Source organism: Coccomyxa subellipsoidea, assembly GCF_000258705.1.
Source record: "Coccomyxa subellipsoidea C-169, whole genome shotgun sequence".
NCBI classification, from domain to species: Eukaryota; Viridiplantae; Chlorophyta; class Trebouxiophyceae; family Coccomyxaceae; genus Coccomyxa; species Coccomyxa subellipsoidea.
Genome location: NW_005178040.1, coordinates 473,704 through 495,833, shown reverse-complemented (window position 1 = coordinate 495,833; position 22,130 = coordinate 473,704). Strand labels below are relative to the sequence as shown.

The 22,130-nt window shown below is 52.7% G+C and overlaps 5 protein-coding genes across 5 annotated transcripts; 2 read left to right on the top strand and 3 right to left on the bottom strand.

Moving 5' to 3' along the window:
• Positions 1–614: 614 nt before the first annotated feature.
• On the bottom strand, positions 615–2,230 carry COCSUDRAFT_60738 (nucleic acid-binding protein; the record flags this gene model as incomplete). Its single annotated transcript, XM_005650209.1, has 5 exons — positions 615–700; positions 879–1,053; positions 1,397–1,510; positions 1,767–1,949; positions 2,126–2,230. The coding sequence occupies 5 exons, from the start codon at positions 2,228–2,230 to the stop codon at positions 615–617; spliced, it is 663 nt and encodes a 220-aa protein (XP_005650266.1).
• Positions 2,231–3,139: 909 nt separating this feature from the next.
• COCSUDRAFT_64802 (hypothetical protein) lies at positions 3,140–7,729 on the bottom strand (the record flags this gene model as incomplete). Its single annotated transcript, XM_005650208.1, has 11 exons — positions 3,140–3,268; positions 3,545–3,664; positions 4,285–4,395; positions 4,472–4,494; positions 4,671–4,827; positions 5,120–5,230; positions 5,599–5,808; positions 6,435–6,535; positions 6,655–6,732; positions 6,866–6,996; positions 7,155–7,729. The coding sequence occupies 11 exons, from the start codon at positions 7,727–7,729 to the stop codon at positions 3,140–3,142; spliced, it is 1,746 nt and encodes a 581-aa protein (XP_005650265.1).
• A 201-nt stretch (positions 7,730–7,930) lies between these two features.
• On the top strand, positions 7,931–14,731 carry COCSUDRAFT_64800 (kinase-like protein). Its single transcript, XM_005650207.1, has 12 exons — positions 7,931–8,261; positions 8,351–8,472; positions 8,919–9,113; positions 9,292–9,341; positions 9,612–9,734; positions 10,273–10,342; positions 10,633–10,745; positions 11,454–11,514; positions 12,386–12,580; positions 13,124–13,240; positions 13,604–13,688; positions 13,974–14,731. The coding sequence occupies exons 1-12, from the start codon at positions 8,129–8,131 to the stop codon at positions 14,036–14,038; spliced, it is 1,329 nt and encodes a 442-aa protein (XP_005650264.1). The 5' UTR covers positions 7,931–8,128; the 3' UTR covers positions 14,039–14,731.
• Positions 14,732–14,837: 106 nt separating this feature from the next.
• COCSUDRAFT_64799 (hypothetical protein) lies at positions 14,838–19,698 on the bottom strand (the record flags this gene model as incomplete). The annotated part of the gene is made up of 9 exons (XM_005650206.1): positions 14,838–15,702; positions 16,389–16,510; positions 16,947–17,022; positions 17,301–17,489; positions 17,815–17,932; positions 18,295–18,453; positions 18,799–19,032; positions 19,320–19,444; positions 19,657–19,698. 9 exons carry the CDS (start codon positions 19,696–19,698, stop codon positions 15,526–15,528), a joined length of 1,242 nt encoding a protein of 413 aa, XP_005650263.1. The 3' UTR covers positions 14,838–15,525.
• Positions 19,699–20,209: 511 nt separating this feature from the next.
• COCSUDRAFT_64798 (hypothetical protein) lies at positions 20,210–22,082 on the top strand (the record flags this gene model as incomplete). Its single annotated transcript, XM_005650205.1, has 3 exons — positions 20,210–20,236; positions 21,136–21,304; positions 21,578–22,082. Coding segments are annotated over 3 exons (206 nt in total), but the record flags the coding sequence as incomplete, so codon positions are not given.
• Positions 22,083–22,130: the final 48 nt, after the last annotated feature.

Below are 22,130 nucleotides of genomic sequence, written 5' to 3'. Positions count from 1 at the left end.
CAGCGATGCGCTTACGCTGCAGTCAGTCATCGAGTCTGAGGACAGTGCGGATGAAGACGGCGAGGATGTGAGTCGATAATCACCCTAGCAATTTTGATGTAAACTCCATTATTTCCAGTTTCAATGATAGGTGGTTTTGGGCACTTGCCATGCATGGGATGGTATTTGTGGTGCCATCAGGACACGGTGCTTTTGGAATGGCGTTTGGTCTGAGAAGAAAATTGCAATACTGCAGGTAAGACTTATCGGGCAGAGGAGCTCGCGCATGCCTCGGCCATAGGAAGCAGGCGATAAACTTGCCAGCCCATCACAAATCGTGGTCAACAAATATCCCGCAGCTACTACCCCGTAGCTACACTATAGTAAGTCCAGTAAAGAACGGTGAACTTACAGAGAAGCCAGCGCTCTCGATAGATAGGTGATATTACAGTGGTGTTTCCACCATACAGCTGTTCAGATCCTCAAGGAAACAACATATTAGACCTTAGGCCCGTTGCTATGTAGATATACAAATCTTGTAACACGTAACGATGACTGCTCGCCAGTAAGCCGGGTGTAGCTGTTCTACTATCTCAGCCAAAAGATTCCTCCATGTGCGGTGCAGCATCCCCATGTCATCTGACACTGGCATTTGCAAGGCTGGATGTGATTGGCCCGTTGCTGGTCATGAAGGGAATGTCCTTGTAGACCGCGACGCCCTCTGCACAAAACACCGGAAAATTAGTTACCTTCTAATCTTGTCATTGTGCATGTTGAGTGAGATCATGTGCTCCCCGAGCAGCACAACCAGCACAGCCTCTTTGCAATTTCAAGGACAATTAAGGGACATGCAATCAGCAAAAGAGTGTGATATACAGTGCTCCGCATTGTCTGCGCACCTGCATTTGTGGTTAATTCGGGAGCGATCTTCTCCCAGAGCTTCTTCTTGGGGTTCAGGACTGGCTCGGGTGCCCCCTCAAAACCTTCAAACATCACCCTCTCGCCCACTTCAACTCCCTCTGGTACCAAAACAGGCTCCACTTTGTCATGGGCTTCATTCGAAGCGCACAGCACCTGCGGATGCATTCAAAACAACTATCAATCTGGCTACTTGCAATAAATACTCAACATGCCAGGCAGGCAATTAATACATTGATAGCTGCAGCACATTATCAGGGTCAATCCTGGCGGGTGCATGCAGTCAATCGACCTTCCGAGATTGGCTGTGATTCTTACTCGAAGTACATTTAGATGACAAAGGGACAGAGAATTAAGGGAGTGTGCGCCTCAGATATTCTCAAACTTTTTTGTGCGCTCACGAGTGGGCCGAGACCCTCACGGCACTAATTTTGCTCATCACAGGCGACATTCCTCGTCAAATATCTCTTGGTTTATTGTCCAGAACAGGCGCGCTTACCATGCCGGATGACAGGATGCCCCTAAGCTTGGCAGGCTTCAAGTTGGCGAGCACCAACACTCGCCTGCCCAACATCTCTTCCACTGGGACAAAGGCCACAAGCCCAGACACAATCTGCAGCCGCCATCAACCATCTCACTTTCAAGTAATTCAGATCAGATTGAGCCCAACGCCACTAAATTTGTCATTTCTGGCGCATACAGCATATGTCGAAGTGAACAGTAATTGCACTCCTACACAGGAGTCATTGAAGATTATTGAATAGACTATTGCACCACCACCTCAAGGTGCAACTGCAGCTCATAGCCAGCTGCACTGCATTTCAGAGATACCAGTATTTGATGGCAATGGCAGAGGATACTCAGCTCACCTGCCGTGGCTGCTCCTCGCCGATGTCGATCTCTTCCACATACAGGCTGTCTGCGTCTGGATGCCGGTCAACCTTCACTATCTGCCCCACGCGGATGTCCAGCATGTCTACTGTGGCAATGATCTCCTTTTTGGGGGTGTTTGCCTGCCCTTTCTCCTTCTTCTTGGGCTCTGCAGCCGCATCCTGACAAACATGCAAGCCCATGACTTGTCAAGGATGTGCCAGAAAGGCCATGCAGTGTCTGGCCGCCAGACAAGTCATTAAACATAAAAATGCAGAAAGCGTCATGTAAATTAGGAGTACTTCTAGGTAATTGTGCAGGAAAAGGTGCTCATGCGGGGCTGAAAATGGCTGCAAACCTGAGGTGGTGCAGCAGATTCAGGGGAAGCAGCTGCCTTTGCTTCAGATGTGCTTGCAGATGCAGCCCTGAAAGTGGCTGTCGCATTTCGCCTGCAGATTGACATCTGCTCTGGTCTTTGTGTTGTGATGGTCTGCATTGAGTGACCCTGCAAGAGGACGCAATATTTTAGTGTGGAGATCGATCCGGCTGATACTCACTCATTGTTAACTAAACACGCTTTTTCCACGATGTTTTGCGGTATATAAAATAAAGGTTCGGGGCAGAGGATGCCCGCTGCCGCACTATGGACGTGCCTGGTTGGCTAGACTTCTCCACATAGCTGATGGGAGTGCGGCCTTAGCTTTGATCGAGCTGATCTGTAGGTTGCTACAGCAATGCATTATCCTATGACAGTATCCTGTCCTCATTGCGGTCTGCATTGGGGAGAGCACTACTTCTGGCAACAGAGAGAGCACAATATCAAGTGATCTCGACAGAAGCGATGGGCCCCAAACTTATCAAGGCGAGTTAGCTGGACTGTTCTATGTCTCGATCACAACGTCTTTCACAAAAGATTTTTTAGTGTCTTTTTATTCTTGGAATGATTGTATCAGTCGCCATGCAGGATTAGATAAGGCAGTTGCCTGCCAGCACATCTTCGCTGCAGGCTAAAGAGGCAACTGATGATTGTTTAGGAAGATTTACCAAGGGGAGTAGAAGTTCTTCTTCTACTCCCCTTGGATTTACACTGTCTTTGAGCCTACAATTCTTACAAGTAGAAAGTGAAAACATTATTAACCTTGACCATGATAGGCTCTCCCACTAGCCGTGAATGACAAAACCTAGCATGTGCATGTCACTGATTCAAGCAGAACGCTGGAGACCAAGCTTCAGCTAACCGCATTCAATAAATTATGCCATGATGACAAGATGTCCATCGTGGAGGAGGATTCTCAAATTTGGCAGTCGATAAGTCAATCTGGTTTAATTGCTTGAATGCTTGCAATTACGAGTCAACCCTCAACAAACCGCCTCAACGGAGCTGTGCAAAGTATTCGGCAGTCACATAAGTGGCCTGCACTGTCTCGCCAGCAAAGAGCCGCCCATGGATTGCTGCCTTGGCGGCAGAGCAGCCGCTCACATCAGCAAACTCGGCAAATGCCTGCAGGGAAAACGCCGTGACAATCCAGTCAGACAATCACATGCCATGGGACACAAGGTGCAAAGGACAGTGATGCAGGTTCTTTGCAGGATAAGCCTGCAATCATTGCGGATTATTTTATTGCATTCACAGCAGACTGTCCAAGGCCAAGCAAACAAGAGCCGCTATACATGCAGACCGGCTCCTCAAATCACCCCTAAAGGGTGGCCAAAGGTCTTTCAAAGCGGCATTCAGTTCAATCGGTGCATGGCGGAGATATGGCACACAACGGCCCACCTTGCCATAGTTGTTGGAGCCGAAGAGCTCGTTGGAGGCGGCTGGGTTGGGCGGCCTGGGCACCAGCACACGCAAAACCTGCCCATACTTGCTGCACTCCTCCTGCAAGTCCTGGATTACCTGTGCCACACAGCCCCCGCACACATCAGCACCCACCCCTGCACATCCTGGACAATAAAGACTCCGTCTCGATTTCCCTTGGAAAGCCCCCTGTGCCCTATGCAAAAGCTAAAATATAGCCCTGTGCAAAGCAGCAGCATCTTTGTGTTCGCCGTTTGCAGGGTTGTGCAATGCTGCAGGCTGCACAGGCGCCTTGTTGCGTCCCAGTCAGATTCTCTCTCCCTCCTGACACTTCTGGGGTCCATGCAAAGCGGTGATTTTGTAATCACTCTTGCTCTAGGGGCCACGGGTTGAGGTGCTACCGACTCTAGGGCCCTCAGAAGATTTAGGTATGGGCAATGCTAGTCTTTCGGAGTTAAAACATAAGCCTTGCGCTTTTCTAGCAACGGAACGACAAATTCCCCGCCAAACAGGCTGCCTTTCGCCTCAACACCTAAACCCATTTTCTCAGGTAAATCGTATTTCCTTGCATGTTCTTGCAAATTCTCTTCGATGAGCGGAATGGGCATCTCTAACGCGTTTTGGTTGTGCACATAAAGACCATAGTTGTTAGCCGCAGCACGGTTGGGCAGAAGTGAAAAAGTAACAGCAACACTTGCTGAGTCGTGCTAGAGGTGCACCTCGCTGTATTCTTCGTCGTCCACGAGGACATCCGGTGTGACCATCCCGGTCACCTGCAGGTACTGCGTTGGAGCGCCCGGCTCCACAGACGCTGCCATGTTCACCGGCGCCTGCAGCGCGCACACAGAATCTAATCAAGCTCTTGGTATTATGATATTGTCCAAAAGGCTCTTGCGCATTCTTCACCTTTGCAGAGAATGGTGGCGCAGCTGCGATGAATCCAGATTTGATTGCACTGAAAGAACGAGATAAGGAGCAAAGAATATGAGAAACTGAAGAATGCCAGTAGATGTGCGAGCCGTGATGGGCTACATGCAATCAGTATGCTGGCAATTCATACAGGATGCATGTTCTCAATTTAGAATGAGGATACAGGAAAGTGTACATGCCTGTGGCAGTGCCGGGGGCGGAGGCAGCGGGAGTGAACCGGGGCTGGCGGCCGCGGCGGCCGTCGCCGGGCTGGGCATCGACGGTGCGTTCAGGCCCGGCACGGACAGATTCGCCTGCTGCAGCTGGTACTCCATCGCTTGCATGTCCCCCGCCTGCATCGCATGTGAAAATCCTTGGTGTCTAATTTAATGCATTTTCTTTTTGTGGGCGAGATAGCATGTCTACCAGAAGAGCATCTGTAGTCTGAGCAAAGGACAGCACTATCGAGCCCTCAGTCCTCCAGCTGCTGATGTGTCTCACCACAAAGCAGTCCCGCCACTTGGCACTTTCATAAGGTTCTTCGGCATGGTGCAGGACACTCTCAATCGGTAGCCTTACAGCGGTGTATGTGAGGTTCACATGGCAGGGGTGTCAGGATCTATGGGCCAGGAGAGTCAAGCGCACCTGGAAGGCGGACAGAGCTGCAGCAGCTGCGGAGGCTGCCAGCTGCGCGCGGGAGGGGTCCACATATCCGGATGGGCGCCCCACAGAGATCGACTGGCCCAGCAGCTGCACCTGTGACAAGCCACAACACCCCCGGGCTCAGGTCAACCGCATCCAAGTTATCTTCGCATGCATTCCGCACCTTGAACCAGGAGCGCATGTTTGAGGGAGCCAGAACATATGCCAGCTAAGGCAGCTAAGGGGATGGTGACAACCCATCGTGTTCTGGTGGCTCTTGTGCACCCCAGTCAGCTTTAAATTGATTATTGAGAAATCCCCACCTAGTGCTCAGTGGACAAATGCCCAAGAGGGCCGTCAGGTCACATCAAGCGCTAAAGCTGCCCAGTTGCCCCTCCCCCGACACACAAAAGTCCATAGAACCCAAAACCCATGAACAAACCCCGAGAGATCCTTTGTTTCCGCCCGCCACCTCAGCGCACCTGGTTGCTGAGCTGCAGCGCCGCGCTGGCCATCTCAGGCGTCCGCAGCTCCACAAACGCGTAGCGCCCCTCGCTGTGCATTGAAACGCTCACAACCGCCTCCAGCCCCTGTGCCAGCAAGTTGGGAAACGCGGCCGCCATCGTGCTGTTGAACAGCTGCCGCAGCGCATCTTCTGTTACCAGACCCGCCACCAGATTTCCCACATACACCTGCGCCAGAACAGGCGACACCTCGGTGCGGCTCTCTCGAGGTTTGCGGCGGATCCCGGGGTAATGACAATCCTAGGATCTGGCGACGCAAGAACACAGGCTGGCTCAGATGTTTGTGGGAGCATCCCCAACTGCGCAGGACCTAGCCCAGACTAGACTGGCAAGGCATGCACAGAGGCACAATCCTATTCTTGGACTTATCATCCGCATGATGTGTTGCTTGGGCTAGGAAATTAAATGAAGTGTGATGGGGGAGCTCGGAGCAAGTGCCTGTGGGTCTGGGGCTTGCTGCAAGGACAGTGCTGCTGCACACAGAGGGCGATGGCCAAGAGAGCCAAGCAATCTTAGGCCCTGCAAACAATGAAACAGGACACCTGCACATTGCAAGAGGGGCGTGATCGCCTAACGCGTGCATGACCTCAACTCTGGACTCACTGCAGCGCACAGACTGTGTTTCTGCTTGGCGTTTAGGTTTCAACCATGCTTCCTTTCACACCCTACTCAGGCGCTGTGATCCAAATGAGTCAATGCCATCAACACAATATGGAGGGACTTAGTATTGACTGAACCGCTCTGGGCAGGTCAACACAAGAGAACTCTCAGAGGGACAAGCCTGTTGCACGCACCTCGCGCTGTGTCTTGCTGGCAGCGGCCACCGCAGATGCTGCCTGCTGCTGGAGAACCAGCTGACGCGCCTTCAGCTGCTGCTCCTGCATCTGCCTGGCAACTGCAGTTGACATGAACCCCGCTTAGAATGCACTCCGCTGATCAATAAAGCAAGAGGTGTGGAGTTGGTAAGGTGCACAGGAAATGATGGAGACAAGAGAGTGGGAGTAGGGCACTCACTCTCTTGTGGATCGGAAGAGGTGATGGTGCTGCTGCGCAGGGAAGCGTAGGGATCGACATAGCTGGTGCTGTAGCCAGCTGCGCGCAGAAGCACACACCAATTTCAGGCCTTGCGCTTGGCATGTTGATAACTGCAGCACCAATATGCAGACGTAACTGCATTGCAAAGAACATGAGCGGGGATAGGGGTAGCATGTCCCAGAAAATGCACCTTGCTGGGGAGCTTCCTGGCGCTTGCGAGGTACATATCCATAATCGTCGTCCTCGGAGCTGGAGCTGTCACGCCTGCGGCTCCTCCTGTGCCTGTCTCGCGACCTGGATCTGTGACGAGACCTCTTGTCCCTGCAGCAACACAGCAAGTCTTTGAAAGAGCTTCATGGCCAAGAAGAGAGTGTAATGATCGTATGATCACTTCACAGGAAGGTTGACTTGAACGCACTGAGACACACCTTGATCTGCTCCGGCGACGTTCCCGTGATTTTGATCTGTGACGGGATGACTTCCTGTCACTGTGGCTCCGCTTGGACATTTCCCTGTCCTTCTCCCTTGCTGGTGGTGTCTCACGCCGCTTCCTGCTGGAGTCCCTGTCTCTTTCCACCGAACGTCTCCGCTCCTTCTTGTCCTCCTTCTCACGTTTGGAGTCTTTTCTGTCACTGTCTCTGTGCCTATCCTTCCTGTTCTTTTCCCGATCCCTGTGTCTCTCCTTTTCTCTGCTCCTGTCCTTCTCTCGATCCTTTCTTTCCCTCTCATGCTTGCTGCTGTCCTTCTCCTCGACCTTGGCAGCAGACCTCTCCTTCTTCTCGTGCTGGCTGTCGTTGCCTCCCTGGTGAGGCTCCTTCACAATTCCAGCTGACCCTCCGTTCTCGGCAGCCTTGTTTTCCTGACCGCCATTGGCACCAGATGAGTGCGGTTCTGCGTCAGCACTGTCCTTGTCCACCTGCTGCTCAGCAGGGCTCCCTCCCTCCGCTGCAACATCTGCCTGATTCCCACCATCTGCAGTCTCCTTTACCACAGAAGGCTTTCCTTCAACCGGCTCCTCTGCGCTCGGCGCAGCGACCACAGCATCCTCGGTCATCTTAACGTACTTTGATAGACAGGATCATGGCAAAATTTTGCCTCGCATACCCCAGCTTGCCTGCCAGCTGTGGGAGCCAATCTAGGCATCTTCCGCCCAGCGCAACAAGCAAGAGGGCGCAAGGTGATTGCGTACAAAAGTGCAGCCATTACATACAGGACTCGGTTCAATTTTGGCAGCCAACGAGCTATATACATGTCGGGCTGAAGGGTGCAGCAAGAAACAGCTTGATTGGTGCTTTGGTGGGGAAAGGTGCAAAGAAGGGTTTGGTGCACCAGATTGCATCCTGAAGGCAGTCTTGCGCCAACGTGCGCGCTGTTGGTTTGCAGCATCAACCTGTTTCAGACGCATGGGGCCTGATTTGTTGTGAAAGGGTGGCGGTCGCCATCGCCTTTTAGTATGGGCTGTGGGGCATCTAAACCCGAGGTGAGAGAAGCAACTGCAGCCCAAGCGCGTTCCAGACCAGCAGAGCCCCAGGTTCCTTGCTTGGGGCTTCTCGACACCCACGAGCTCGTGAAAGAACTCGGCAGAGGTGAGCAAAAAGGCCAAGTCTTGCTTTGCCCTGTTCTGAATGATCTGAGTACCTGTGGTGCCACCATTTCTATGCTTCTGTCCTACCAGGTGGCACCGGCGAGACGTTTCTCTACAAAGACAAGCAGAACAACAATGAGCTGGTGGCTGTCAAACTCATCAGAAGGCCACTGCCTAAGGTCATCCAGGCAAATATCCTGCGAGAGATTATGGTGAGCTTGCTTGCCTCCTCATACATGGCTGCCCCGCTCGGCTCCAAGCTAGAGTATGTGAAAGAGTGGGGCGGAAAGCGTCAGACTTCTTGGCCTGGCTGCTGAAGAGTAAATCGCTGTAGTCACACTGCAGCATTGAATGCTTATTTGAAGGCTTTTGTCTCAGCAAGATGTTTCAATCAGCTGTTGTGAAATCGCAGCAAGGGTTTGTTAGTCCATTTGTTGCCTCTCTGGGAATGCTTGTTTCTCTGTAGTACAACGTATAGGCAAAAGATAACCCAAGATGTATTTATGGATGCTACTCCCGTTCCCGGTGCATTTAGCGTTGCTAGCATGCTGCTGAGTCTTGCATGTTAAATAAGGTTATGCCTCAGCACTCGTAACTTGTCGATGGTTGCAATGGAGTGTGCTTATTTACGCAATGTCGTGTGCATCGACCTGCGCAGATCCAGGCAAATTTGGGGGAGGGGCACGTGAACGTCATTAACGCCAAGGAGGCTCTTTTGACGGAGTCACATCTTGCTCTGGTGATGGAGTACGCGGCTTGCGGCAGTTTGACGGGGTATGTGGCGAACCGGTGGCAGAGCGCTCAGCACTCGGGTCTGTTTCTCCAGGAGGACGAAGCGCGGTATTTTTTCCGGGTGGGTGCCCTCTCGCTGGAATTCTTAATTCATGTCTTGTGAGCGTGTGGGGCCTGCTCATCCATTGAAGGCAACGTCCTTTCATGCCTGAACCTGCATTTGACCTGTCAAAATCCTGTCTGAACCTGACAGGTCCTCAGGTTACAACAAGGTCTGAGTGGTGTTTTGCATCATGCAGCAATTCATCCAAGCAGTGGAGTACTGCCATACCCACTTTGTGGCGCACAGGTGACCCCCTGACCCTTCCATCTAGTGCAATGCTGGCCATTGTATCCCAGGATCTCTTCTTTGCTTTCCTTTTCTTCATTTTTCCTTTTTTCGTTTTGCTCCTGTGTCATCGACCATAGTCCCATTTGCATTGTCACATGCATGTGTACCGTTTCCTATTTGCTCTGCGGTGGTGTCTGGGTTGCGTGTCTCATATTCCAGGAGCCGTGCAGCTGCCATTTTAGCTGGGGGCACCAGCGCTTGATCTCCTTTTTTCCTGTTTTGCTACAGAGACCTCAAACTGGACAACACGCTCCTAGACTTGACAAAGCCGCCGATGCTGAAGCTCTGTGACTTCGGCTTTGCAAAGACCTGGGAGTCCAACGAGGAAGCCAACATGTACACGCATATAGGGTAGGATTTTACCCCCGCCGCATCGGTGTAACCACCCCTTTGCTGTGTGCCTGCACAGAGACCTGAAGCTTGACAACACCCTCCTGTCAGACGATGAGCCGCCGCTGATCAAACTGTGCGACTTTGGCTTTGCCCGGCAGTGGGAGGGTCAGAACAACGCCCAAATGTTCACCCACATTGGGTAGGATTTAATCCCCCCGCTCTCTCGATGTATACCCCTGATGGGAGCAGTACAGTGACCTGGCCTGGCCTGCTTGCCTGCATGTGCCATTCTGTGTAACCTCTTGAGATGCTGGAAGGCTTCAACGTTCGTTCCACTAGACTGCAGCGGAGGGTATTTTGAATGGCTGGCACCAGAATGTGTGAATATGCAGCATGAGCTTGCTTGCGCAAGCGGACAAGAAAGCACTTGAGAGTTGTGAGCATTTCCAGGGTGGATAACAGGGCCATGCTGATGGGGCAGCTGTGCTGAAGACAAGTGCCATAGATTACGGATCCTGTCAAATGCAGTGACCACTCCATGTTGCTTGGTGCGCAGGACACCCGTGTACATGTCTCCGGAGCTCATAAACAGCCGCAACGGAGCCAAGGGATATGACGGGAAACAGGTGCGTATGCCCTTCGTCTTCAGCGCCCTGCACCGCACTCTGTGGAATCATGCACACAGCTTATGTGCCAGAGCATATCCCATCAGGTTCCTGTAGCCCAGCCTGCAATGCGCAGCTCTGTGGGCATTCTAGATCAGTTGCTAACGTACCCGAGACAGACATCTTGAGCCTGATGGGCAAGTTTGGGGTCGACTGGAAGTCTCTGCAGTGCTGTTGGTGCGGCTGCACTGCGGCCAATCATATTACTGGCGGTGTGTCAGCGCTGATGTGGCGGTTGCATGTGGCGCCAGGTGGACGTGTGGGCGTCGGGCGTGCTGCTCATAGTCATGCTGCTCGGCACATTCCCTTTCGACCACATCGAAAACCCCGACCCCAACACCTCCGAAGCCCACCTCGAAGTCTGGTGAGTGCGCCTGCAGAGCGGCAGAGGCTCTTTCATTTTGGGTAATATGCTGACCCTGCAGTGTGTTTGTTATCCTGGTAGAAGCATAGTGGATTAGGCAACCGTCCTCGCTGTGACAAGGCAAAAGAAAGCGTGGAATTTTGAGCTCGAGGGAGTTTGCATGAATGAACAAGCAGGGGCTGCCTTTCGCAGCCTTTTTTCTTCTGCAGCGCTTGCGTGGGGTTAGTCGCGCTGCCACGCGTGCAGCAGCAAAGTTGCCGTGGCACTACCATGCATCTACATGTCTGGAATTACTCTTACTGTGCGTTGTATCTTGTCCCACCTCCACAAGAGCAAAGCATAGAACTCACAACATGGGCAGAGCTCGGCAGCAGCGCTCGGCAGGATGGCTTCACAGGGCGTGGCCTGCTTTGCAGGCGAAAAGTGCTGAATCAGAGATGGAACCAGGAACTCGACCCGCGCAGGAGGAGCCAGGTGAGGGAACTCCGCGCGTAGGCAGGGTAGGCCGCGGGGGGTCCTTAGGGGGGGTGCAGGGGGGGGGGACTGACGGCCTGTCTTGGCGCAGGACTCAGCAGATGAGCACGAGGTGGGACAGGATACAGCACATGGTCCCACTTGTGCGCAAGGTGAGGCTGGTATCTCGGCCCCCTTGGCAGGGTCAGCCAGGGCAGGGGATCTAAGTGGGGTTTCTGTTTTGGGTGCATGTAGGATGCAGCAGATCCGCACCCCTTGGACGGACATCCCCCACATCAGGAACGCGGTTGAGAAGGTGAGAAAAGCGGTTTTTCTGCGCGCCCAACCGCGTGGCCTGCCCATTCTGCTTTTTGCCAAGGGGGCTGGGGGATCCGGTCCAATGTCTGGTTTCTCCTCGCGCACTCCCTGAGTCTGGGGACCGCCCTCGTTGTCAGCGCAGTTTTCCAAGACTGGCCTTGCCAGCCTCTTAGAGCCAAGGGGGTGGCTCAAAGGGCCACCCCCTTGGAGGAGTGGGCCAACTCCAAGTGGCAGTTGGCCCACTTGGACGAGAAGTGGGCCAACTGCCAACAGAAGGCAGTTGCCCTCTGCCCGACTCTTGTTTCTTTGTCTTTGTCTTGGCCTCCCTTCCTTTCCTTCTCTTCTTCACGTTGCCCACTTCCTTTGTCCTGCAAGCTGCGTGTATATGTAATATATGTATTTTTTCATGCAGAATGGGTCCTGTCCAGGTCTGCTGAGCTGTTGGTGTTGACTGCTTTTCTCCTTTTTATTTTGTTGCTCTGTTCTTCCATGCCCAATCTGTTCACTGCTGACAAGTGCTTCTGTGTTGTTGTGCTGATGATTTTATTTTTTCCCCTGCACCCCCCAGTCCCCCCCGCTGTGTTGTATGTTTGGGTTCCTAGTGTATTTTCTATATCTCTGCGTTCTGATCTGCCAGTTCAAATGTCTTGCTTCCTTGCCTTGCCTTGCGCCCACTTCTTGCCATGTGCTCTCTCTGCCACTTGTGCCGTTCTGCTCTGTATCTTAGGCATTGTCCGGGTGATTGCAATGTTGCAGGCTTGCTGAGTGTGCAAATGGCTGACAGCTGCATGCATGTGCGCGCATCATGGCAAGTCAATATCTACTCATCAACCTTACCGACGGTTACTAAGGGCAGCATGCGCGCGCAGCTGTCGCCGGAGTGCACGGACCTGCTGAACAAGATATTTGTGATCAACGAGAAGGAGCGCATCACGATCGCGCAGATCAAGGAGCACCCCTGGTACAACGTCCCCCTGGTGCCCAAGTATGCCGAGGCCGAGCGTGACATCGAGGCCCGCCAGCGCCGCGTGGAGCAGTACATCCGCCACCGCGACCTCAACATCGTGCGCTCTAATTCCCCTCCGTGTCAAGGGTTTGGGGTCGATTGTGCCCATGCTGGGGGTTTGAATATGTTGAAATCAGGAAGGAGAGGGGTACAGAGTACAGGGATTTTGGAGGATCCTAGCTTTCATCAGAGCAGTACATCCGCAAGCGTGACCACAATATCATGCGTCAAATTTTGCCTGGAAAAGGGTCAAAGTTGGGGGACTGAAGTTGGGACGCTTGCGTGTCTTTGTGAGCAGACAGGGAGGAGTACGTCCAGTTGCCCCAAATGCCCTGGCTCTAGGAGTATGCCACCCTGATTGCAATGAGGAGGGATGGATCATCTCCACAGCAGCATGCAAGCAGATCCATTTCATTCCATTACCATGTACACTGATGGGCTATCATGGAAGCTGGTGGACAAGGGCTGGTACACATCAATACTTTTGGAAGTCCAGGCGTTGCCCTGGACCCCCCTTCAACTCTCAGACTGACGTGCCTTCAGGGAGTGTCACTTCAAGGCAGCCTGCTGATGCTCACGAGTGCCTGTGCTCCTGTCGCAGGGCTTGATAAACACCCGGAACAAGCGGCTGGAGCAACTCGTCAACGCAGCGGCCGGGCCGGCCGTGCAGCTGCCGCACAGCCGACGCGCGCCCCTCGAGCGGATAGACCTCCGGGAGGTAATAATTTCCACCGCAGAACCCACACTTGTTGCACTGCTTCCACTGTTCATGATACCACTGTTGTTGCAGACATGCAAGGCAGAGCGAGCCCCAGAGATGAGAGGAAGGGCTGCGCTATTTGCAACAATGCTGTGTTGCAAAGTGTTCCTGCCAATCGAGGCAAGTTTCTTTTCCGGACACACAGCTGCAGGCAGAGTCTGCCATAAATCCAAGCCCATGGTGGTCAAGCAGACCTAAGCAGGACCATTTAGATGTGGACAGCCTTCTGGGAATCGCAATTACTGTCATTTTTGCTCAGGTTTGTCAGTCAGCTGGTTAGGAAAAATGATCTTTCAAGATCACGATTGTTCCATGTTACAGGAGGCCTGCCGCGCGGATGCAGCCACGCTCAGCAACGGGCCAACGCTCGACGCGCTGCCGGACATCTCCGAGGACGGCGCAGAGGGTGAGTCACCTTGCTGAGTCACCCATGACGCACCCTGCTGACTGATGAATGCGCGGCTGCCGGGCGCGGCCCGCGCGCTTGGCCGGGCGGCCGGCAATGTCCTGCCCAATCACAAATTAAGGCAGGTCATGCATATGCTGTGGCGCTGGTTTCAGGGGGGACGTGATGATTGCCCCAGGAAAGTGACATGGCTGTTTGGCACCTGTTGACTTCTCTGAAGGGGAGAGACATGTGGTCTGCTAGAATACCTGATCAAGGCAGCTGAGGGGCTTGTGATGTGTGCAGGCACAGATGCGAGCCACGCGGCGGGGCAAAGACATTCAGAAGCGGTCGCGAACGGCGGCCAGTGAGGCACTCTTTGTGTCGCGAAACTCGGCAGATTTTTGCGGATGTGAGGGGGTGGTCTGAGAGGGGCAGAGAGCGCGCAAATACTCGGCTGGCCGCTGGCAGGCTCTTCAGCCGCGGACCGTCCCTTTTCTTGTTTTGATGTCTGTGCAGAAACACCAGGCACACTGGGGTGTGTGGCAGGGGCAACAGGGTGGGTCACGTGGGAGGCTGCATGATTACGCATCTTTCCGCATGCAGCGGCTGTCGTTTTGGCAGAGTCACCAGACATGGGTGTGTCATGTTTTCTCTGCATGCAAGATTTCTGGGTCGAGAGATGTGAAGCTCTTGAAGGGAAGAGGGGCGGAGCACACTACTGTAGCTGTGTCAGGATTGTGTTTAGTGCAAACCGGGCAGAGTGTGTTGATAATTGGTTTTATTGCCGTCTCTTTCAGCAGCGGAGCACACAACCACTGCTGCTGTCTATTTAGCTCGTCGCAGCAATGTATGAGATGTGCTTACAGCCTCATGTCAAGAGGGAGATAAGGGCAAAGTTTCCCCTGACTCTGCCATCGCTCCAAGGCGGTCCAGTCAGTAAGGGTTGCCAATATGTAGATTTTGAAAGCCTTGCCTAAATTTTGGGAGGTTCCAACCCGTGCTAGTGTCCAGAGCCAGAGCAGGACTGGGCGTAGGTGTGAAGTTGTAAATGGTGCATGGATCCTGAATGAATAATATAGTCACGGCTGATGAACGCCCAAAACATGCCTTCGTCAAATGTCACTGCCCGGACATATGCAGGGCTGATGCATGCACGGCCCTATGGCTAGCGAACTCCCCTTGCAAGAATTTGCCCCTGTCTAAGATCTAGCATTGATTCTTAACTTTGCTGTGATACAAAAATACACCGCCAGAGCAATGGCTGGCGCGTGGCCGCAAAACTTCTCCCATGACTAATCTGCCTCTTAGTCACCACCATCTTACCCACCATTGCCATGCGGTGTATGGCGCTCGAGTGGATGGATGCGAACACAGTTTCACAGGATGCTGTCAAGTTGAGCGAGAGATCGGAAAATGCAGCAAGTTTGGCAAAGATGCCTGATACTAAGAATTGTTAGGCTCTAAAAAATTTCCTTCATGTCAAATAATTGAGTGAAGTCCTCTGGCTCCAAGGATACTTTCAAAGGTAGCCACAGGTACGCGCTATGTGTAAAAAAATTCGAAGTTGTTCTCATAAGTAATCCTGGCGCAGCAGAATTGCATGCACTGACACACTGAGCAACAAACTCTTACTCAGCACATCAGGCTTCAAATTTAATTTCCTGTAGCGCGATTTCGCACTCATAGCAGCCAAGATTGAATCCCATTTTTTGGTTTAGTGAGCAGCTGCAATATTTATAGGATCCTCCGGAGCTGCCTTTCGAGCTGATGCATTCATATCTCCAATTTCAAATCTTCTGCTTCACCGGCAACAAGAGTAAGTATTTGATTTCCTCGTTTCTCTTTTTTTTCTGTCTCACAGCCCGTACGCATCAAGCTTCCACACATGACCCTTGCAGACCTGCTGCAGGGCCCTCAGCTCACTGTCTGACGGCGCTGCCTGTGCAACTTGAGCAGGCTTCTGCTGTCGGGCCCTGTCTGAACCTGCTGTCCCTGTATCACTCCCTCCTCTCATGCCAAGCCCGCCATCCTCCTGCATGCACACACCGCGCAATTTTTATTGTGAGGATTGTTGTTGCAAGCTCTTTCTGCAAACGCATATTATTATTATTGCTCGCTTTTCCTGCCAAGAGGCAAGGCGCGCTCTGCAGACAGGCTGCAGTTCAAGGCTGCCATAAACCTACCCCTTGATGGACCCGCCAGATCCAGGCAAGACCCAATCAACCGTGGGCGCAATGCTCAGTATATATACCGCCCCCTGCCAGTCGGGGCTGTGGCAGGCTAACATGCATTTGCAGACAAGCTGTGAAGGCTGCCACATGTCCTACCCCTTTAAGAAATCCAAGCAATAGCCAACTCACCCCGGGCAATATGCCCACAAATTACACACCCCCACCGCACAATCTGTCCCCATAATCTCAACATGCCCGACGCTTCAACAGCAATGCATCACATGAGGGCAACCCGACGCAGAGATAATATTATGAGCCACTGTCCCCTGGATTGGAATTTGTGTAGAAACCTTGCGGCAGTTCTTGCATGCATGCATTTTGCTTTAGGCACAGCAGATGTGGCCGCGGACACCTCTGTGGGTGCCTCTTGGCCATTCTAGCTTTGGGTAAGCCGGCCCATGATATGGACGATCAGGAGTATGCATGGTTGCAAGGATGCATCTCGCTAGGTGGAGTCGAGAAGGGGTGCGTTAAAGGGTGGGCACACCTGTCCATACTGAGAGGCCGCGCCGGCCTCGTCAGCATTTCCCTCCAGTCCTAAGTAGGCAGCAGCCGCCAGCGAGCCAGCCGCCTCAACAGGCCCACTCCTTGCAGCCTCAAATTGAGGCCCTGCATGGATGATCACAATGTTTACAATTCCAGGCAACAGGCAGGACGCATGCGACCTGTTACTTTTACTGCATGCTGTTCCTGTCGAAGGGTGCGTCTGCAAGCTTGTCTGCACTTTGAAGCTACCAAGATAAGGCTTCCCCTTAACAGACTTGCCAAGACTCAATCACCCATGGGCAAGGTGCTCAGTAGTTATACCGACCCCCAGCCCGCTAGGGCCAGGTATAAAGGTGACACAATGCACAGGAGCCTTAGTGGACTTGCTGCAGAGTGTGTGGTGTGTGTCTCAGCAGATCATGGACTGGCACCGACTAGCTGGTGTAGCTGATCTAGATTGCGCATGGAATTATCAGGAATTGCCAGCCATGTGGTGTCAGGAAGCCAAATTAAAGAGCTTTGGACGGAAGTAAAGGTGAGAAGGGAGATGGAAACGAACCAGGCTGCTGTGTTGTTGAAGCTGCCTCCCCGTGCGCTTCCATGGCAACTGCACTGCCCTTCTCTCCTGCTTTCCCCTAAAACACACAACATCCCCTGCTCAGTCCTTTACGCGCGCTGAACACACTTGTCCTTGCCCCAAAACGTGTCATTTTGCCAGGTCTATGTGCAGAAAGAGCTCCTCAAGCCCACTTCTACATGAAGGAGCTCATTGCCACGCCCTGAGGACAAGCACATGGATGCTGAGCACGTGACAAATGAGAAACGTGATATTGAGGCTTCAAGGGTGGCTGTGGCTGCGTGATCATCATCAAAGCTAAGGATCCGAGTATAGATACACAAGTCTAAAAATCACCTTGTGAGCAGCTTCAGATGCGAGCCGAGCTTCTGCCCGCATCAGCCGCTCTGAGTTTGCATGCATGGCGGCCTCCAGCGGCCTGATCTGGCCGGGGCTCAGCGCCAGGTGGCGCTTGAGAAATGACAACGCCGCGTTGGACACGAGTGGCAGCGCCAGGGACGGATCAAGTTCCTGAATAAACTTCGACTGCACGCAGAAATATCAAATTCTTATTTTTTTAATTCATGCAGAGTTAGAAACTTGCCACTTTCCTTTGACTCTGTAAGCACAGAGTGCTTCACAAGCTGGGCACATGCATACAGACGCCTGCAACTGAGTTCTCAGCGCATATCGATCAGCTCTTGCAGCACACAAAGCACATGCTCAAGCTATGCAGATGCAGAAGCTCTGAGTCTGCGCTCCATGATTCAATGATCACCTGGAGAAGTACAAATCCTCATGACAAACCTGTCCAGGAGAAGTGCAAGGCACCCCATAAACTTCATTACGTCAGCGTTTCGACGAGTCTGACCTTCTTGAAGCTGCGCACGTAGTTCATGGCGCTCCTGAATCGTAGAGCCACCAGCATGACTGCATCGTTGAAGGTGTCATGGCTGCTGCCCTCAAGTACCAGATGCACCGCGCCAGCTCTGCACACAACCACACCCTCACTCCCCGACAAATCTTGCAATCCTTCTTCTTCAACATCCTTCAATTCTGCCAGGCCTAATCCTCTTTCCTAGGACCAAGGCATGGAGTGCTCTAAGGCACGACACTGTGCGACTTTCTTGCACCCAAAATATTGTCTCAGCCCCCGACACCGAAACTTATCAAAGTACAACCTGTGTGATTCGGCACTTTGTACTAGCCGATCACGTCCAAGGCACTTGCAGTGACAAAACATCGTCAAATATCGCCAAATATATATACTGGGTGTCTGCCAGCACATTTTGTTCTGCACAGTGTGGCACAGCACATGCCGGCAGGTGCTCGGCACATGCAGGGCGCTGACCTGGAGGTGGCGGCCGCGAAGACACGCTGCTGGCGCACGCCGTCGCAGAACAGGCGCCCGCTCTCGCTCGGCGTGTTCCACGTGTGGCTGCCCATGACTAACAGGGGTGAGTCCGTCTGCCAACCGCCCAGCGCAGCACTGTCCTCCGGCAATGCACCCCTGCGGCACATGAAGAGCAAGGTTTTACATCTGGGTTCCTGCTCCCACTACATGTTGATGGCTCTGTAAGTCAAGAGCAGAGCAACGTGCAGCTTTCTGGCAAGCTTAACAAACTCCAGGGCACAAGGAAGTTGCTGCAGGGAGGCGCATAAAAAGCCAGGCAAATCCGTGAGGCATGCACAGCAGAAGTTGGCTGCCCCCATTGTGAGTCCCTCGCAAACGAGCATGAAAGGTCATATTGTAGGTGCTGCAGGGGGTTTGAAGACCTACCTTACAATGTCTTAGGGGCTCTGTTAAAAGGGGTTTTAGGGGCTGCGCAGGGGTTGGTAAAAGACGAGCACGCACCACCAAGGGTCGAGAGCGATGCCGGCCCGGAAGCGGGAGTCCTGGGCTGTGAGCACCGAGATGGTGGCGCCCCCGTAAGAGTGCCCCATTAGGCTCGCTCTCTCCAGATCCAGGCGCCCGCCAAAGTAGGCTACAGCATCCAGTTCACCGCTCAATTTGAGCCCCTCCCTTAGCTCCCTCTGCTGCAGCGCCCTCAGCAGGTCATAGGCCGTCGCCACTTCGCCCATCCGGTACCTGCATAAGAGCATGCGCTCAGGAAGCAAGCTCTGACACCAGCACAAATCCTACCTTGATGCATGTGCAAGCAAGGCAGGTACACGAGCTGTGACTGACATCACCCTGTCATAAAGGTGCAAAGATACAATCTGGGAGATAAGTAATTGGCACCATCAGCACTGCTGGCCATCTTGTTGGAAATGTGGAACACGAACTCAAGAGAAGACAGCATACCAGCACCAGCATGGGTGGCCATCCCTGTATCTTAGCCCAGGCAATGGTGAGGCACCGGTGAAGACAAACACCTGGTCTGAGCAAGTCTCTCTTCTTCGCTGAGCCATCCCCCATAGAATCGAGCGCCCTGCTGGCCAGCCAGCTGTACTGTGGCGGCTGTGCCGTCAGCATGCTCTACTGCCAGAACAACGAACCCCTGACACACCACAGCATCCTTCAGAACTACTCGCTTCGATTCAGCAGCAATAACTCTGCCGATGTATCGCAGATCTATCACCACACCACCTGTCAGGGGGGCCAGACCACTCAGACATGCTCAGGTAGAGAAAACCCAGATTTCCGGTGCCAACACTCTAGTGCGTCTCGGTACCCTGCATGGACATTTACTACAGGAGAGGGAAGGCGGACCCACCGCAGAGCCGAGCTCGCTGCAGATGCCAGAATACGCATTGCGGGTGCCCCCGATGCCGTGTGAAAAAATCACCACCGGAAATGGTTCCTGCCTCTCCAAGATCGGTGCATGCTGCACAGTAACAAGCATTGACAATTGTCCACAACACCATTTGAGCCCTGCTGCGTCCCATGCATTTCTTCGCGCAGAAAGAACCGCAGTGTGTGCACAGAAACAGTCGCCTGAATAGGTGCATTGCAAAATGAGGCCTGCACCTCTGCAACCTGTTCACCTGGACTTGTTTCAGCATGCGCAGTGCTACAAAGCGCGCCAGGTAGATCTTTTGCGTGATGTGAGGCATAAGGGAGCGCACCATATAATTGTCGATGAACGACCTGTGGCCCAAGCTGTAGCTGACGGCCACGATTACGGGCTTCAGCAGGGACTTCAGGAATGAGGTTCCACCCCACGAAGTCAAGAATGCCCCATAGCCTGTGGTATGGACACATGACAGGCTATTGAAATTTCAATTGCATGCAAAGCGGTGTATCTAAAATGCCCTGATGGGTCATGCAGAGCGAGATTGGCGTGTCCAAGGTCAGGCTTGGGAGGGATGCATGCTACTGCAAAATCGATCGGCACACCTCGGGCATAGGTCCAGGATGGAAGCCAGCATGGCTTATGATACTTCTTGTGCTTCAAGGCGTCTGCATTGCAAGGATAAAATATCCGACCGACCAGGTGCTGCAAAGAAGCCACACGGGTTTTTAAGCCACTCAAACAAGCAGGAATTTGAGGCCTCATCGTCCTTCTACAATCCAGGGATAATATGCTATCTAATCAAGTGCAAGAATGAGGCGATATGGACCGTCACGAAAGCAACAAGACGTGTCGGAACAACACAAAATAAACGGTACAATCGCAAGGAGATACCGATTGACAATTTATGCCCTTATCGCTGTCCTTTCCAAGATTCTTGTTGAAGTATTCGATGTCGCAGACTCCTACAGCAAATGGTCCTGAAGGAGTGTATAACATTCCGATCGGACGTTTCGCGAGGCAACCACTAACGCGCCGAAATATCTGAAACAATGAGCACCTCTCCTAGCTAGAGATTTCTAAGTACTTTTTGTGTTCCTGACGCAACTTGACTAAAAAATCAAGTATTGTGCCTCTGCAGTGCTGCCCAGCCATGAAACGTAACGGTGACGTGAGTCTGCTCAAACAATTCCACAACCCTGAAGGACTGGGATTTGTGGACAGAGGGTAGCAGACAACCCTTCCATTTTTATACTTCTGTAGCATGTCAATACTAATGGCTGTCATATTCGGTGACTGATGTTGAGGCCGATGTGCTTCCTTCTTGCCACTGCAGAAGAACAGCAGAGGATTGTGGGACTACATCATACTGAATAAAGTGAGCTTTGAGATACATCCAATACTATTACATAGTATGGCTATGTAGTACAAGTACAAGCAAGTTTGTGTGTCAACAGGGCAAGCAGAGCGGGTCGCACTTCTGCATAACGTTAGTCATCCAGCCGCCGGTGGCGCCGCGCGTCTGCTGGGCCGTTCCCTCCGGACCGGAGCCGGCCATGCGGCCGGAGCTGCGCACGGCCAAAGTGCTGTGAATTGTGGGTTTGGGGCCTGCCCCTCTGCCCTCAGGCAAGTCCCTGCCGCTGCATCTTTCTGTTGAACACACACATGCTTGTCATCTCTTGCAAGCATGTCTGTTTTGTGGTTTTCATCGCAATCACGATGTGGACAGCTTTCCTTCCCGTTTGCGTGTGGAGTCACATAGGATGTCATATAGGCACCCACACAATAGGAGGGAAGCCTTTCCCACATCGCTTTGTGTAATGCTTCTTTCACCAGTTCTTTCACCAGTTTATGTCTCTCAAGATCTTGTCGGACAGTGGGTTCTCCTTGTGATTGCAGGACCAGTTAAATGCTGGCGGCGGCCCTTTAACAAGAGAGCCAGGCCACAGCTGCAGCAGAGCTCACCGGCAAGCTGTTGCGCGCACAGCAGGGGGTTTAGGGGGGCGCAGCCCCTCCAAGAGAGCCAGGCCACAGCTGCAGCAGAGCTCTGACATGATCGAGCTTATTTGAAACACGCAAAAATGATACAGCACTTCAAGGAACATGGGTTAGCTATTAGCATGAAGTGGTTATTAGGAAACAGGAAGCAGAAAGTGGCTATAGCATGAAGTGGTATTGGGTAGAGATGCATGCGTTATTTAGACCTTTAATAAAGACTGTGCACGTTGCATATGGTCGGATCATTCTGGGTTGTGTTAGATAGGAGATGTGCATATTGCAGTTTGGATGGAAGCAATACATTACACCATACCCTTGTCAAATAATCATTGCCTGGGGTGTGCTTTCCCGCTGACCTCAGGTTTTGCCAATTGTTGTACGGCTCTCTTAATAGTAAAGGCACCCCTGTCAAGCGCCTACGGCACACCGGGAGCCCTGGCCAATGAGAGCGCTA

What these genes read in the sequence shown, in the direction of transcription:
- COCSUDRAFT_64800 (XM_005650207.1), top strand. Translation starts at nt 8,129, where the DNA reads ATGGGCTGTGGGGCATCTAAACCCGAGGTGAGAGAAGCAACTGCAGCC. An exon ending in AGGGATATGACGGGAAACAG is followed by an intron (nt 10,343 to 10,632) that starts GTGCGTATGCCC and finishes ATGTGGCGCCAG; the next exon opens with GTGGACGTGTGGGCGTCGGG. An exon ending in CTCCGAGGACGGCGCAGAGG is followed by an intron (nt 13,689 to 13,973) that starts GTGAGTCACCTT and finishes TGATGTGTGCAG; the next exon opens with GCACAGATGCGAGCCACGCG.